The sequence below is a fragment of the Prenolepis imparis genome, unplaced genomic scaffold (assembly GCF_030444845.1).
Source record: "Prenolepis imparis isolate NDT839.2.m4 unplaced genomic scaffold, iyPreImpa1.0 SCAF_3, whole genome shotgun sequence".
Taxonomy (NCBI): Eukaryota; Metazoa; Arthropoda; class Insecta; order Hymenoptera; family Formicidae; genus Prenolepis; species Prenolepis imparis.
Window position 1 is genome coordinate 22712581 of NW_028141161.1, and position 16384 is coordinate 22728964.

At 28.9% G+C, this 16384-nt stretch overlaps 2 protein-coding genes across 4 annotated transcripts; one reads left to right on the forward strand and one right to left on the reverse strand.

Moving 5' to 3' along the window:
- LOC145934060 (chitobiosyldiphosphodolichol beta-mannosyltransferase) lies at positions 1-15835 on the forward strand. Of its 3 annotated transcripts, none has more exons than XM_083034277.1 (15): positions 1-341; positions 946-1245; positions 1385-1727; positions 1927-2123; positions 2210-2383; positions 2500-2614; positions 2698-2879; positions 11387-11428; positions 12256-12379; positions 13196-13246; positions 13323-13397; positions 13487-13641; positions 14066-14172; positions 14321-14549; positions 14810-15835. In XM_083034277.1, exons 1-15 carry the CDS (start codon positions 278-280, stop codon positions 14962-14964), a joined length of 2313 nt encoding a protein of 770 aa, XP_082890403.1. In that variant the 5' UTR covers positions 1-277; the 3' UTR covers positions 14965-15835. The 3 variants fall into 3 exon arrangements, with proteins under 3 accessions (XP_082890403.1, XP_082890404.1, XP_082890406.1); XM_083034280.1 differs by lacking the exon at positions 1-341 and adding an exon at positions 385-530; XM_083034278.1 differs by lacking the exon at positions 11387-11428 and having other exon boundaries at positions 148-341.
- Hoip (NHP2-like protein 1 hoip) lies at positions 4104-4960 on the reverse strand. Its single transcript, XM_083034283.1, has 2 exons — positions 4735-4960; positions 4104-4641 (listed from the first exon to the last, which is right to left on the reverse strand). The coding sequence occupies exon 2, from the start codon at positions 4574-4576 to the stop codon at positions 4196-4198; it is 381 nt and encodes a 126-aa protein (XP_082890409.1). The 5' UTR covers positions 4577-4641; positions 4735-4960; the 3' UTR covers positions 4104-4195.
- Positions 15836-16384: the final 549 nt, after the last annotated feature.

The following is a 16384-nucleotide window of genomic DNA, read 5'->3' on the forward strand; positions in this document are numbered from 1 at the left end:
TTTTTATATATTGCCCAAAGTTTAACGTCATAAAATTTTGTCCTTCTCGAATTACGTGGAATGCTACGCGCGAAAGGCGAAATCTCGTGCTTGCCGCCGCACGAGTCTACGAGACGCTCATCGTTGGTGAGACAAAGCCAGAGCGATGGATTGTTGGTCCTTGTCTGACTCATCTGTTTAGTTCTCAACTCGGTTCTTATCCGAGTAGTACGGATATGAACCATATCACGGATTCGAACCATTTCTACGTTTTTTACCGAGCGTAACGACGTAGTTCATGTCCACTTTCTCAGGGGGCGCATCAGTACACGCGTCTACCGAACTGCGGTGGCCGCTCTCAGGTTTCTCTCTGATTATAGTGTCTATAAACAAATAATTTTATGTTTAACAATTGCTATAATGTGTATTTGTATGTTAAGGCCCGTATTCATAGCCAGTTTTATAGATGTTAGCCTTACATTTATAGAAATAAGTCTTAAGTCGTAAGCAATAAATCAATCATATTCGATTACTGCAGATGCGGTTTCAATGTGAGATAATTTTTCGTTTTTAAGACTAATAATAAACCAACAAACTCTAAAATTAGACCAACAATCATCAGCAGACGATTACGCATCGATTAGACCGTTTTTTTTTATTAAAAATGAGATTTTTCCGACTAACTTAACACTAATTTTTCTTTTTTAATTTAAAAGAAAATTAAAAACCAACAAACGTTGTAATTAGGCCAACAATCACCAACAAACGACCAACAAACGATTAAAAAAAAAAAAAATTAAAAAAGTCGAAGTTGACCGGCTAAGTTCCCGGAGCTGCAGAAATAAGGGCAATTTAAAAATATGAACAGTCGATTATAGAAAGAAACTGACTTGCGAGCTATAGACTTTCAAAAGGATTCAAGATTTTTCAACAACCTACAACCTACAACGAATTTTTTCATTCCAGCTTTTCATTCCAGCTTTTCATTCGAAATGTTCATATACGTTATATCGATATTCTTCGTTATACCTTTGCTGATTCTTTCTTATCTGAGAAGATTGAAAGCCAACCAGAAAAAAGTTTGCGTATTTGTGCTCGGTGACATCGGCAGAAGCCCGCGAATGCAATATCACGCAATCTCCTTCGCCAAGGAAGGCTTCACCGTGGATATCGTAGGTTACCCGGGTTCGTCGCCAATGAAAGAGATTAGCGAGAATACGCGAATACAGATTCATTATCTGCGACCGCCTCCTGAAATGCAAAATGGTACTCTATTTTTTTTCTTTGTATTTTAATATGTATTTTAATATTTTATTTTAATATAATTTAATTCCATTTTTGCTATAAAACTTGTTTATATTAAATTTTATTGACATAGAAAGAATCATAATTTTCATTCTTTTAGCATTGCCACGTCTTCTGTGTTATATAGTAAAAGTGATATGGCAGACCGTCGATATTTTATGTTTATTAGTTAGAAAACGCATATCAGGTTCCTTAATAATGCAGAATCCACCTGCGATACCAACAATGCCAATATGTTGGTTTTATTGCGTTGTAACGAAAACACAATTCATAATAGACTGGCATAATTATGCACATTCCCTTATGGCATTAAGCCTAGGAAATAATCATACTCTGGTTAAATTGGCAAAAAATATTGAGAAAATATTTGGTCGCGGAGCAAAGAATAATTTTTGTGTCACCAAGGCTATGAAGGAAGATTTAGAAAAAACATGGGATATCCAGTTAGTAAATTATATTTATCAAATCTCTATAGAAAATAGTTATTTCAAAATCTCTGATCTTATATAGTTCATGTAACATGTATATTTATATCTAGGACTTGCATGAAATCTATTTTGAAAACTTTGTACCTCTCTATATATATCTAAATATCTTTAAAAGCCAATGGCTATATTTAATACTAAGATTTTTTTATTCTAGGGCTAAGGTCTTATATGATAAGCCAGCAGATGAATTCCATCCCATAACTTTGACAGAAAAGAATGAATTTCTGCAAAAGTTAGCTGAAAAGTATAATGTATATGTACCTTGTTCACCCAGAAGATCTGGCTTCATTGTATCTAGTACTAGTTGGACCGAAGATGAAGATTTCTCAATCCTTTTAAATGCATTGCAAGGTAGTGCACCTATATGCATTTGCTTTATTAATGATCTTTCATACAAGTGTAGACCATGAAAATAATATTCCTATTATTTTTTATAGAATACGAAAATGCGTGTGAAAATAGTGAGTTGAACTTACCAGATTTAATCTGTGTAATAACAGGAAAAGGACCATTAAAAGGCTTTTATATGGCTATTATTAATTTGAAAAATTGGAAACATGTCCAAATAAGAACACTATGGCTTGAACATGAGGATTATCCAAAAATATTAGGTATTATATCAAGCATTTGCATGTTGTAACTAATTAATAAATTTTTTTTTATATAAAACATTAACATTCTTTTATAAAAGACATTTTTATGATATAATCGTTTATCTTTGAAACAGCTAGTGCAGACTTAGGAGTATGCCTTCATACTTCATCAAGTGGACTAGATTTACCAATGAAAATTGTTGATATGTTTGGCTGCCGCTTGCCAGTTTGCGCATACGATTTTAATTGGTACATTGAGAATTAATATGATTTAATGTAACATTGTTATTGTTAAATAGACTTTCTTACTAAAAATTCATCTTATTGTTTAGCTTATCAGAGTTGGTGAGACACAACGAGAACAGTTTGGTGTTTGCAAACGAGAACGAGCTGGCTCAACAATTGAAAATGTGGTTTCAAGATTTTCCTAATAATGAGGCTCAACGACAGTTGTGTGAAAAGTTTCAAGAGAACATGTTTACATCTCAGCTCCCGCACCCTAATGATTGGCACGGTAACTGGAAATTTAATGTTCTACCTTGTTTTCAGTTGTAACCCGACTTTTGTTCTAACATAATTTTTTGTATTTGTGTTTTTGTATATATTATATAAAATTTTTTTGTAATTTTTGTATTATGTGTTTGTATGCATACCCATGCAAGAGTATTTTATTAATATTTTATTATTATTTTACATAGAGACATAAAACTCTCCACAATCAAAAAAGCTAATAACATTACAAAGTTATGCAATACTTTGTTTTAAAAATACTTATGTTTGTATTGTGTGCTTAATATGTTTAGTTTTTTTCAAGAACATACAAAATTATATTAGTATACCAAGAATATACATATTTTATTTTATTAATACTTTATTAATATTTAATATCTATATTATGTATAAATTTTTTCAATATATACATATATATATATATGTATATATATGTATTATCTCATATAAAAATGTTTTACAATAGTTTTAATTAGAAGGACCAAAAATATTTTAATATTATGCCGATTTTTTTGAAGCTTTTGTACTCATTATTGTATATTTGATCTTTTTAATTTCTTCTGAGAAGTAGGAAGGTCCAATTCTTATTGAAATAGCACTAATGTCAGTAGATACGCAATATGCTTGACCAAGCTGTTTTTTCTTACATATATAAATGTGTGGAATTCTTTTTGCTTCTGCTAACTTTGCCAAACGTGTAAGAAAATCTAACGGGGCCAATAAATGTGTTGCATCTTTGGCGAGTATTACAAATTCCGCTAGGTTTTGTTCCATCGAACTTATCACGTCGATCAATCCAATGAACAGCATACTTCTTTCCGCATGATACATTTGTCGAATCAGGATTAGTAACTCGTTAGCTAATTGCTCCATTGCAGTGAGACCAACACGATTACATTCCTTAGATTGAAGCCATGCAAAGAATCACAAAATATAAACACTTTAGCATATATAATAAACTAATAGTTATAGTATATTAACATTCAAGCTAAATAAGTTATAAATTAATGCAATATACTTTTTAAAACAAATTATTGGATTATTCTTGAAACTTTGCACAATTTAATTTTTGCAAATTATTATAAAAAAACAAATTTGCTTTGTGTCTTTTATTAATATCTTAAGTATTGTGTACAAAAGTCTTGACAAATGAAATATGCAATTGATCTTTTTTAAAAGAGCATAATGAAATTTATTTTTTATTTATACAAAACAGCAGCAATAGAAATCGATATTGTTAATGCTAATTTTTATTAGAACATATTTTACATACATAAAGTAATTATTAATTTATAAAAATAATATAGTTTAAACGTGGATTTAAATCAAAAGTCGCTCGATTTCCCTTTGTATCAGTTCGATTTGATCTTTTAATTGCGAGCCCTCATTGGTCATTATAGAGCAAGCTACTACCGGCCTGGAAACTCCACAGGCTCGTCCTAGCGCTTGTTTGCTTCTAACGAATACATAAGGTACATTTTTATCTTCGCACAGTAGTGGCAGATGTAACAGAATCTCCAATGGTTGGGCATCCGCGGCCATTACTATAAATGCCGATAGTCCACGATTTAAAGATTTGGTCGCTTCGTTTGCTCCTTTCTTCAATTGTTTATAATTCATAGCTTGCTGGATCAAAGTTAATAACTTTGTTGTTAATACAGAATCAGCCAGTGGATATGCTTTTGGTGATATTTCATCCATCTCGAAGTTGTTCGAACTTTGATGTAACAAGTTTTAAAAACGGCTTGATTAGCTCAATATATAGCCTGAAAAAATAATAGAAAACTTGTGATTATATTTATAAACGTGTAAAACAACCTGCGTGTAATTGCGCGGTATATCCACGTGAGAAAACCAACCTCAAATTTTTCCGGAGTGCATAAAGTTTCTTTCTTCTTCTTGTTTTCTAGGGGACCGGTCAGTAATATATATTGTATTAAGGAATAGGCTCAACTTTTTAACTTCGCGGAAGAGGAATAAAAAATATTAGGGAAACGTTTCACAAACTTGGTTTCCAAATTGGTTAGACGATTCACATTCGGTCAACATGTAACATGTATGTACAACCAGTACAACTTAGGGGGGTCATAATATAAAATAATATCATAGATAGCATTACATATGTCGAATGTATCGATTGACTGTCGAATAGAGAATTCTTGGGGTTTCTTGCAATATCAACCAATCAATATGTTGGACAAGTTTGTAGAACAAATTCCTATTGTTAGCTTTTACATGTTCAAAACTACATCTACAAGTTTTGTACGTCTATGGTCCAAAATAACGAATCAAGGTTGTCCAAAGACTTTCATTTACGCATGCGCATTACGACGCGTGGAATGGCGGTCTATTCATAGTCCGTTCTCATTTCAAGACCGTCTTAAGTAATGTCTTAAGATGCAAATACGGCTCTGTGATTGGTTAATCACATCTTAAGATTGTACTTAAGACAGTCTTAAATATAAGAACCGACTATGAATACCGGCCTATATATGTTGTATTTGGCGAAAATATATAAATATACTCTTAAATCATATATATGATACAATACAACATTCAATATCTCGATTAAAAAAAAAGAAATTATAAGTTTCTATAATTATAATTAAGGTAATCGTTTAATTAACAGTTTCTCTCTTTCTCTAAAACGGTTTTTTAAAGAATGAGCTAAAAATTTTTATCTAATATAAATAATATTTGTTGCTCATATATATATTTTTTACATAGATATCATATATATAAAATTAAATATGCGTATAATTTATTGCTAATTTTATATATTGTGTATTTTATTATTAATTGTTTATTAAATAAATTTTTTATAGTATATATATTCTTTCACATATATACGCACATGAACGATTTCTATAATTGGAAAAGCTATAATCGAGATGAAAATAATTAATTTTTTAAATCAAATCCATTTTATTGAGAGTTTATCACAAAAGTAAAATTTCGAGATTTAAATTGCGAACAAATTTTTGTAATTTTTTATAGATATAGTTACATAATATATAGTTACCTGTGTTTGTTTCTTTGCAGTTGTATCGCAAAAAGAACACACGCTTGTTTGTTGATACGTGTTTTTATCAGGATATGAAAAAACGAATTGTTCTTTGCCTTGTTTTCTATATTTTACAATATGATAGATAATAAGAGAGATCCAGAATAGTACTTTATTCTTATAAGAAAAATTTGCACAAGAAAAACATTCTCTTAATTTATCTTAGGAGAATTTGCTAAGGAGAGAGAGAGAGAGAGTAAATAAGAATATATAACCTGCTGTACCTTAAGATATGAATAGCGTATTTCTCCGGCGTTTTATTATTGTCATTCGCATCATTTAACAGAGAATTCCAAGAATTGTCTGTGACACTCGTTGAAATCATTACGTATTCTGACTTATTCTCATTTGATTCTTCAGATCTTCGAATGCTTTTCGCGACTTTCTCGGACTGTTCACTATCTTTGGGGATTCGAGAATAAAATTTCAATATAAAAATATTTCGACTTTCAATTAATAATAATTAATAAGATATTATATTAGGAAGAAATAAATCTATATTGCCGCCTTTATAGCTTTATCTTTAATTAAATATAATTATAGATTTTACAATCATTTGATAACTGTGATAACTTAATTTTATCATTTAATAAATCATATGAAAGAAAATTACTTTATATATATATATCTGCTCTCGATACCAATCTAATTTAAAAAAATAACACTTTCTTATAAAATTAATTATATAATCCAAACTATATAATATATATTCATATAATTATACTTTATTTAATATTTATTTCAGAATCATTTAGCATTACTTCGAAAATGACGCGAATAAAGTTTACTTGTAGTACAATTACATCGAGGAACAATTAATGTCAATTTATGTCCAAGTGAAATTGAATCTTCGCTCAATGAGACTCTCTCTCGTGTTTCAATAATGTCATTTACGTGATCTCGCTCTTTGGATGATTCAACGTCTCTTTCATAACCAATTAGATGCTGAGTGTCATCGGAAAGAATTGTATCGCAAATTGCAAAGTATCTTTGAAGAATTTTCGCGGCTGCAATAGACGAATCCTCTTTTTCTGTCAATTGCAAAGATGACACTGAATTCTTTCCATCATCGTATCCTGGCAGAGACCATTTGTTAAGCGCATTTTGACAAATATCTTGCGAAAGTACTTCTTCGTCAGTTTTTATTTCGTTTTTCAGAGTGCTGAGATTGCTTACAAATTTTTGGTCGGTCTTTTCAAATGCGTGTAGTTCTGTCAAATTTAACGATGCGCAAGATGTAAGACGCAGATTGACAGGCACGATCTGTCTATTATGCGAAATATTATTTTCGCGAAGAAGAACATTATTGTTTTCTGCGGTTTCGCAAGGTGGATTATATAAGATTGCTCGTTTTACACAGTTCCTCACTATAAATATAACAAATGAAAAAGTTAGTGAAAAAAATGCGATATATATATATCTGTTTAAATTATTAAGTATTAAAAAATCACATTATAATAGATTATTATCGTTTATATTATTATATATAATATATATATATATATATATCATTTTTGTTATTTGGTTTTACATTATGTATATGTATAATAACTAATATATTTATTTGATTATAAATTTATATAAATTATAATTAATTGTGTATAGATAATATTAGAAAATTACTTATTGTTATAGGTACAGGGAAATTTAAATCATGTTTATCGGACCACATTAATAATTGATTACTGTTGAGAATAATCGTAGATGATTTTTTTTTAAATATGCAAATTTTCTTCCGAGATTTTCATTCATTTTGCTGTAAAATTTCAAATTCCTAGAGTATATAATTATTGTATAAAAAATGATAAACTCTTATACACATAACATATCGGTTATAAAATTAATATCGATGACAGCTATATAGATTGTTCAGATAATCACTGATAATTGCGAAACTTCATATGATCAACAGAACGAAAGAAAGAAAGAAATTAAACAATCGACAAAAGAATTTATATTTTTTGAATTCACTAAAGAGATAATAAAACGAAATTACTCTGATATATATAAATATAAAAATTCAGATAAGAAAAATGAGCTAATATAAGAACCAGGTGCAGAAAATAGGCAACAAACTTTTGCTTTTTGTATTTTAATAAATAGCAGTTTTTTTATCTTTAAAGTCAGAAATTAGCATTATAACTGCCAAATATTTTGTTATTACACTAAAATTCTTATTTTTATTGTGTTTAATAAATATATATGTAATTTATTTTTTTAAGTAAAAAATAATAAATCAATTTTTAGACGGCGATTAATATTACAGAAATAAAAAAAATTTCTTCTTTGTGATGTATATATATATACATATTTTAATATAATTTCGTTACAAGAGAATAAATAATTATCACAATAATTATTCTTTTTTTAGTACCTTCAAAATAAGTGACTTATTGACTCCGTAAAGTATATTGTCTTTTAGATGCAACTTTGTGTTATTGTATAGATTGTTGCGTATTCTTATGTACCGTTAATGCATCAGATATATGCACCTAATTTAATTCAATGAGATCATTATTGTCTTTAAAAAATGAACACAGCGCAAGCGCTGAAGTCTTTAAAAAGATACGACTTAAGCGCTGAAGTCTTTAAAAAGATACGCTTAATTCTTGCTAACAGCATTCAAGGAAAAGCCAATAATGCAAAAGTGTCTATTAACTACTGCGTGAATTAGAAGTGAAAAATAGACTACTCGTCTTAAATATAAATATATCAAAAAACGATACGAAATGATATATCAGAAACATGGTGAGAAAAATAATACTGCCACATTTTTTTCATATAATAGTTTCCTCTTTGGTTTTCAAATGTTCTTCGGACATACACTTTTATGTATATCTAATGAAAAATATTTTGAATTTGATACAAAACTTTTATTGTGTGATAAAATGTGAAGCATTGGAAATGTGTACTGATAGCAGGTGTACTTTAACATTATTGTTAATTGCTTTCCATTATCATGTTTATTGTGATCATATAATAAGCAGAATCATTATTGATTAACGTTCATCAGTGTGATATACGCGATCGCAATAATAAATTAGATTTCTGCATCGATCATCACATATATACACAAGTAAAATTAAGCTACGTACATTAACTATTCCTATTTATTTTTTTACCAATCAATATCTTAAAACACAAAATCTAACATTTTTTAAAAATTATTATACTATATAGAATATATCACACATAAAATAATTATTCACAATTAGATGATTATGTAAAAGCATTCTATAATTAAAAATATTTTTACTTATGTGATGGATATAACAATAATACAGCAAGCATACATATTTTTTCAATAGTTATTTAATTATTTGTTTAAATTAACCATTATTTAATCAAAGAGATTTAAATGACTCATATATATATATATTAATGTTAAACTTTTTTATTATATCTTTATTTTCTTATATTTTTTATTATATTTTTTGTCCCATGAATATATTCTGTTTTAATAATTATAATCTGTATATACAACATTTTATCTCTTCAATCAAAGAACAAGATCAAGAAATACTAATATGTTACAAATTTATATATATGTATGTATATCATATCACAACTTTCTACATATAAGATATGTATTTAATGAAATTAAAGAATCTATTATATATGTAGAAAAGATTTGTCAAGAATTTTTCAACGTTTAATGATTTTGAACATTCTAAATGCATCTTGAAAGGAATTTTTATGGTCTTTATAAATCTTATAAATATATCATATTCTTTTTAATGATCACTATACGCGCGCGTTGGACAATCACTCTTTAAAATTTTTTTCTATTAAAGTTTAATTTGGAAATGAAAACTTAATATCAAAGCTATAATAATTTTTTAATGGAAAGCGCGCTTGAAAAGAGTTGGCCAATCGATCACATTAATCAAAGTTCGCGCTTTATTCATACAGACATATTTGAAAATGAAGCGATATTCGATAGCACTTTGCATGACTATACTGTCACCAACTAGGTACTAGTATCTCATCGGTGCTACTGTGAAATGTATATATACCATGCCTGATAACGCGAACCTTGAGCATTTTTTATCTTTCACAAGCCGAAAGAGATAATATACCTATATATTTTTTTATTTTTTTTTTAAAGCATTCTGTAATTAGCAAACACGAGTTATGAAACATCTTCTGTATACGCATATGTGTGTGTATATATATATATATATATATATATATATATATATATGCGTGCATATCATACAATACGCATTTCTTAAATTATCTCATTGGATCTTATCTTATAATCATTATTATTGTATACACACGGAATGACAAGGAGAATCGATCAATCGAAAATCTCGATCTAATTTATCTGTAGAAAGTATAGTTTTATATGTAGAGATTTTTCAATTGTTAATTGCGTCTAATTATATCGAAATAAACATATTTAAATACCCGAATAATATCTGTAATTATATACAGATACTTTAAATATTCGGACATTTAACAACCAGAAATAACTGATGCGTATACATATATACCAGGTGTCCCATTTTAAAGGACTCACTCAAATATCTCATTGTCAGAAACACTGCGTTAAATCGAAAAATGTTTCCTACAAAAGTTGTAGGGTTTCGAGGGGGACATAACATAGTAATATTCATTTGACCTTGGGCGGCGTCTCCAAGGTTAGTGAAGGTTAACCTTAAGTGAAGGTGAGAATGAATTTTGAAGAAAATAAAAAAATGCTTCAGATAAAAGTTGTTCAAATTAATTAGTAGAAAAAGATGTTATAATAAAAAATATGGGTTTCCATTAAAAAAATTTATTCTCACCTTCACTTGAGCTTGGAGACGCCGCCCAAGGTCATATGAATATTACTGTTATGTCCCCCTTGAAACCCTACAACTTTTGTAGGAAACATTTTTTTATTTAACGCAGTGTTTCTGAGATATTTGAGTGGGTCCTTTAAAATGGGACACCCGGTATATATCAGTACACAATTGCGTTAAAAATCATTGCATTTTTATTTCTCATTGAGGCAAAAGGAATGTCATTATGATTTGACGCGATAATTTTAATTTACGATTGTACAACAAACGATGATGATTATATAATTATAGTAATCAGTAGAGGATATAGATATATATATTTAGAGTGCATTTTTTAATGAAAGCAATAAACCCTCCTTCCAAGATGAGCGTTTCGAGCTCCTCAGAGCTCAGTAGTGTTTCAAAATCACTAGATATATGCCAACAGCGAGATTCTTTGATAATTCTTTCCAACGCAGTGAATATTTTTTAGCGATGAGATTTAATCGATAACGATAACGATTACAATTAATATAGCCAACATAAGAATTTGTTATTTAATCGAAGTAGTGAGAGAACACATGTATATAATAACTTTCTTGTCCATTGTATTAACAGCGATACTTTTATTACTTTTCATAATGAATATTCTGTGGGTGACTTTGTTTACCTTTGCAGTCGTGAAGACTGAAGGAGAGTTAAATGATCGGCCAGTTATCGGTAAGTTTCCTCGAAGAAATCGTGATACTGCGATAAATGTCGTATAATTGATAGATTGCTGTATATATCTTACTTAATTACTTAATTACAAAGTACACACGAAAAAGAAAGGTTAGGATTCACACACCACGCAGCAAACACACACACACACACAACACACACACAACACACACACATGGAGCGATACCAAATATATATATATATATATATATATATATATATATATATACATATATCGAGTTTTCTTTTTTTTATTTGCAAAATTACGAATTTGAACGAAAGAGAAATATATTGTATGAAAAATTGTTTTAAAAAATATCAGAAAATTATAAAATTATACATATAATATAATTATTCAAAATGCGACACTTCTTTCAATTGGCATTATTTAAAAATTTAAAATCATTTCATCATAGTCGACGTTAAATATATACACCTATAGACAATATATTTGTACGTGGACAGAATAAAATGATTGAAAATATAAAATATATATTTTTGTTTTATATCTCATCCATACATATAAAAAACTTTATATAATCTCTCTGTAATAACACACAATGATATATATATATATATATATATATATATATATATATATATATATATTAGATTTCAATTATTAATTTTTTGAATTAAATTAAGTTTATTCGCGTGCGCAAAATTATTATATATATATATATATATATATATATATATATATATATATATATATATACGCTACAATTTTTTTCAAAAATCAAATTTTGACGATTCTTTTGAATCAGTCTGTGTGTGTCTTAAAGATTTCGAATGTAAATAACACTGTGCATTTGTTTCTTTTCAAGGTATTCTGACGCAGGAAATAGATTATAATTTAAACAAGAAATATCCTAATCAGTATCACAGTTACATCGCTGCATCGTATGTAAAGTTCGTCGAAGGTGCTGGTGCTCGACCCGTTCCAATTTGGTAATCATGAGAATTTGAATCTGTACGATTTTTGTCCTCTTCGACTTGTTAAATGCCTCCGTCATGTGTAATTCGAGCTAAAATTAAATTTTTAATAGTAGAATTCTATTTTAGAATAGGATATTAATTAATTGCGAAAATTCCAATATATAAACTTCCTATTGAGGGCTTCTTATGAGGATATTTTCTTAATCTTATAGATCATTAAACAAACATTTTATATTGTCAGAATATTATAGAAGAAACATAAAAGAAAAATTACAAAGTATTGTAAATCCTCTTATGTACAACTGACTCAATTTAATATCATTTTTTTTTATGAAAAATCGAAGAACAATTGTTATTGCAAGCGATTGAAGATAAACGCATCTTTTATAAGTTAAATTTTTATTTTAAAATTTACTTAAAAATTTTAGAGAATTACAGATAGATATAATAAAACTATATTCTTCTTTTAATTTTAAATTTTACTTAAACAAGATTGTAACTTGAGATATATATGACAAAGATGTTTATACGTGTTAAAAATGTGACAAATGTATTGATTTTCCTCGATATTTTCGCTAAAAATATGCTTGAAAAATGACGCTAAAACTTTGGACTATTACGTGCTTTTAGCACTTACGTTTACAGCTGCTATTTTTAATTATTTGATGAGCTTGGATCGAAAATAAATTATTCACTTGTAAGAAATTGAACATATAGGTATATAACAATAACGGATAAGGTTTAAGTGTCTATATATTATGCATAGATATACGAATAGATATTATCAGGTTTATTAATCTACGGATTATAATGCGTAATTTTATGTAGGATTGGCGGGAATGATTCGTATTACGAGGATATCTTGAATAAAGTCAACGGGTATGTGTAGAACAGTTACGTATTGTTTAAAACATTTCACTAGGTATACTCATCATAATGCTCGTTATTTTTATAGAGTTCTCTGGCCAGGAGGTGCAACATATTTCTTTCAGAAGGAAGGATATGCCGATGCAGGCGCCGAGATTTACAGGTCACTATAAAACAATAAAAAATGTATTAACAAATTTAAATTTTACTTACATATATATATATATTTCATCAATACCTTTTCGTTAATAGGACCGCGAAGAAAATCAACGAGAGAGGCGAGTATTTTCCCATACTTGGTATCTGCCTTGGCTTCGAACTGTTAACGTATGTCGCCGCGAATTGCGTCGAACACAGGACAAATTGTTCTAGTAAAAATCAGCCTCTTCCACTAGAATTCACGAGTGGTAACTATTTCTTTTCTAAACCATATTTGCTATTATTCAGTATTCGTTTTATATTTTTTTTATTTTTATCTTCCCAATTATTTTTTTGTCGTTCCAAAATACATCATAAATTATTTCTAGATTACATTTAATAAACACTGCATATTTAATATATTATATGAAAGTTACTAGGCCGATTTCGATATAATTTTAATTTATCACATATAACTTAATTGATACAATTTTTCAAAATATATTTATAAGAAAATACAAGTTATTTCTTTAGAGCAATTGTTAATTCTTGTAAAAAAAAAAATCATCATTTTAAGATACATACTTTTTAAAAATATTGTGAAAAATATTTCATTTCTCAGTGATGTTATAAACTTTAAGATCATACTCTGGTTCCTTTGTTAGAATTTATTTTTCAAAAAAAACTTTTCAGATTTTAGGAAAGCCAATTTATTTAGACAAGCTCCGTTGGATGTTGTGCAGATTTTGGATGAGGAAAATGTCACGGCCAATTATCATCAATTTTGCGTTACGATGGAGGTATTTTTTTTCAAGAAATTATTAGTTGAGCAAATGCAAATTTAAGAGAATTATAACAAAGGACGTTAAAATATTAGTGTGTTACACGAGGAATTAATAATATTGCAATATTAAATTATATATATACACACACTGTTCTCTATTTCAGGATTTACGTCGTGTTAATTTAACCGACGAGTTTCACGTGTTATCATTGAATCGCGATAAAGGAGGTTTAGAATTTATCTCAACGCTGGAACATAAGCACTTTCCATTTTATGGAATACAATTCCATCCAGAAAAGAATCTCTACGAATGGGTGACTGGAAAAAATATTCCTCACGGACGTAATGCCACTTTAGCGGCTCAATATTTCGCCAATTTCTTCGTCAACGAAGGTAAGCAACAATATCGAACAAATAAAGTAAATCGTTCAAGTGTCTCGCATTACACTGGAAAGTTTCCAAAGTTTCAAGACCGTAGAAATGTTATATACATAAAAGTTTGTTGCATGATATATTTACTAAATTTATATATCTCGATACATATTCAGATGCATATTTTTTTAAATATTATATGAGTATATTTTTCCCAGTAATAAACTGTAGTTGCAACTGAAAGTTTTGTATTCGAAATAAAATTGATTTTCTTTGTACAGCTCGTAAAAATTCGCATGCATTTGCGACGGAACAAGAGGCGAAACAAAGTCTGATCTACAATTATCCCGTTACTTACACAGCCCTGGAAAATTCTACTTATGAGCAGTGTTATATGTTTAAAAAAAGTGACCGTTTTATAGACAACAATGTGTAAAACTTAGAGTAAGTTTTATTTTTTTAGATAGAAAAAACATACGTCGCTTTTTTTGATCATGTATAAATGTAATTTTGTAAATACATTCGTCAAGTTCTCATCTGCGCATGATAGACAGAAAATGAAAAGATTTGTTAATCATTTTTAACTAATTAACAAATATACGAGTTCGTTAGTAGTATGACGGCACTGGGGAGCACACAAACAAAAGATTGATACGCGTAATTTCCACATTTAACATAACACCAGTGTATATTGTGTCACAACTGGGATACATAATATTACAATGGTGCATAATAAAATTCTATACATATTTTCGTTCTATCTAAAGTAAATAATCATATTTTGAATCATATTTTTTTTCCCTCACCACTTTTTTTTCGCTCTGAGTCGAAGCGCATTAGATGTTTAGTACATTAGTGCACGATTCTAGATTCAACGTAACGTATTATCGATAAACGACAACGATGAAAATGGTGTCCAAACACCATCGTTACAATTCGCTTCGACTCACAACGCTCGGAACGCACACGGATTTGACTTGCCATTAACCTTCATCTTTATTTTTAAACAAGCACGAAACTAAATCTCTTAAAAGCATGAATCAACTCTTAGTTTTTTACCCTCGTAACGTATGATAGTATCATTATTAATAATCATAATAATTCATATAAACATTATTTCTATTTATTCCTTGTTACATATTCTTAGCAATGTGTTGCGCAAAGATGCAAAGGTCATTTGCAGAGGAACCGCCTTTTTTTTCTTTTTCTTTCATTCTCTCTTTACATCTGTGTGTGTTTCTTTGTCGGAAGAAGTCCCTTCCTTTAAGGAAAAGGACGAGTCTGGTCGTTTTTTTCTCCGGCGATTACCTCACATACATATGTTACACAGTATATATACATAATGTATATAAGCATTATGAGCAATATATATATTATACATATATATTTGTCCATATCTCACGTATAAGTTCACGATGGCTTGCGTGTTCTTTATCTTTCTCTATGCTTATCTATCGCCCTCGTCTATACCTCCCTTTTTTTTTATTTTCTCCCGAGAATGGCCTAGTTTACATCGAGCACTTGATACGCGTATCAAATAGTAAACAACTAGTACATTGGTTCAGTTATTGGCTGATCAGCTCAAATTCACTACTTGATACGCGTATCAAGTGCTCGATGTAAACTAGGCCAATATAACAAAGATCTACGCATAATGTAGGTAAATTCCCCACGATATTTCACGGTATAAGATGACCCTGCAATACATTCAAGTTTTCACTGTTTCGTTACTTTAAATAGTACTGAGATAACTAACTGTTTCAATATACTTAATATATATATTCATTATATATATATTTATATATATATTTATATCTAGATTTCTACCAAGTTGCGAACAACTTTCGTCGCACGCG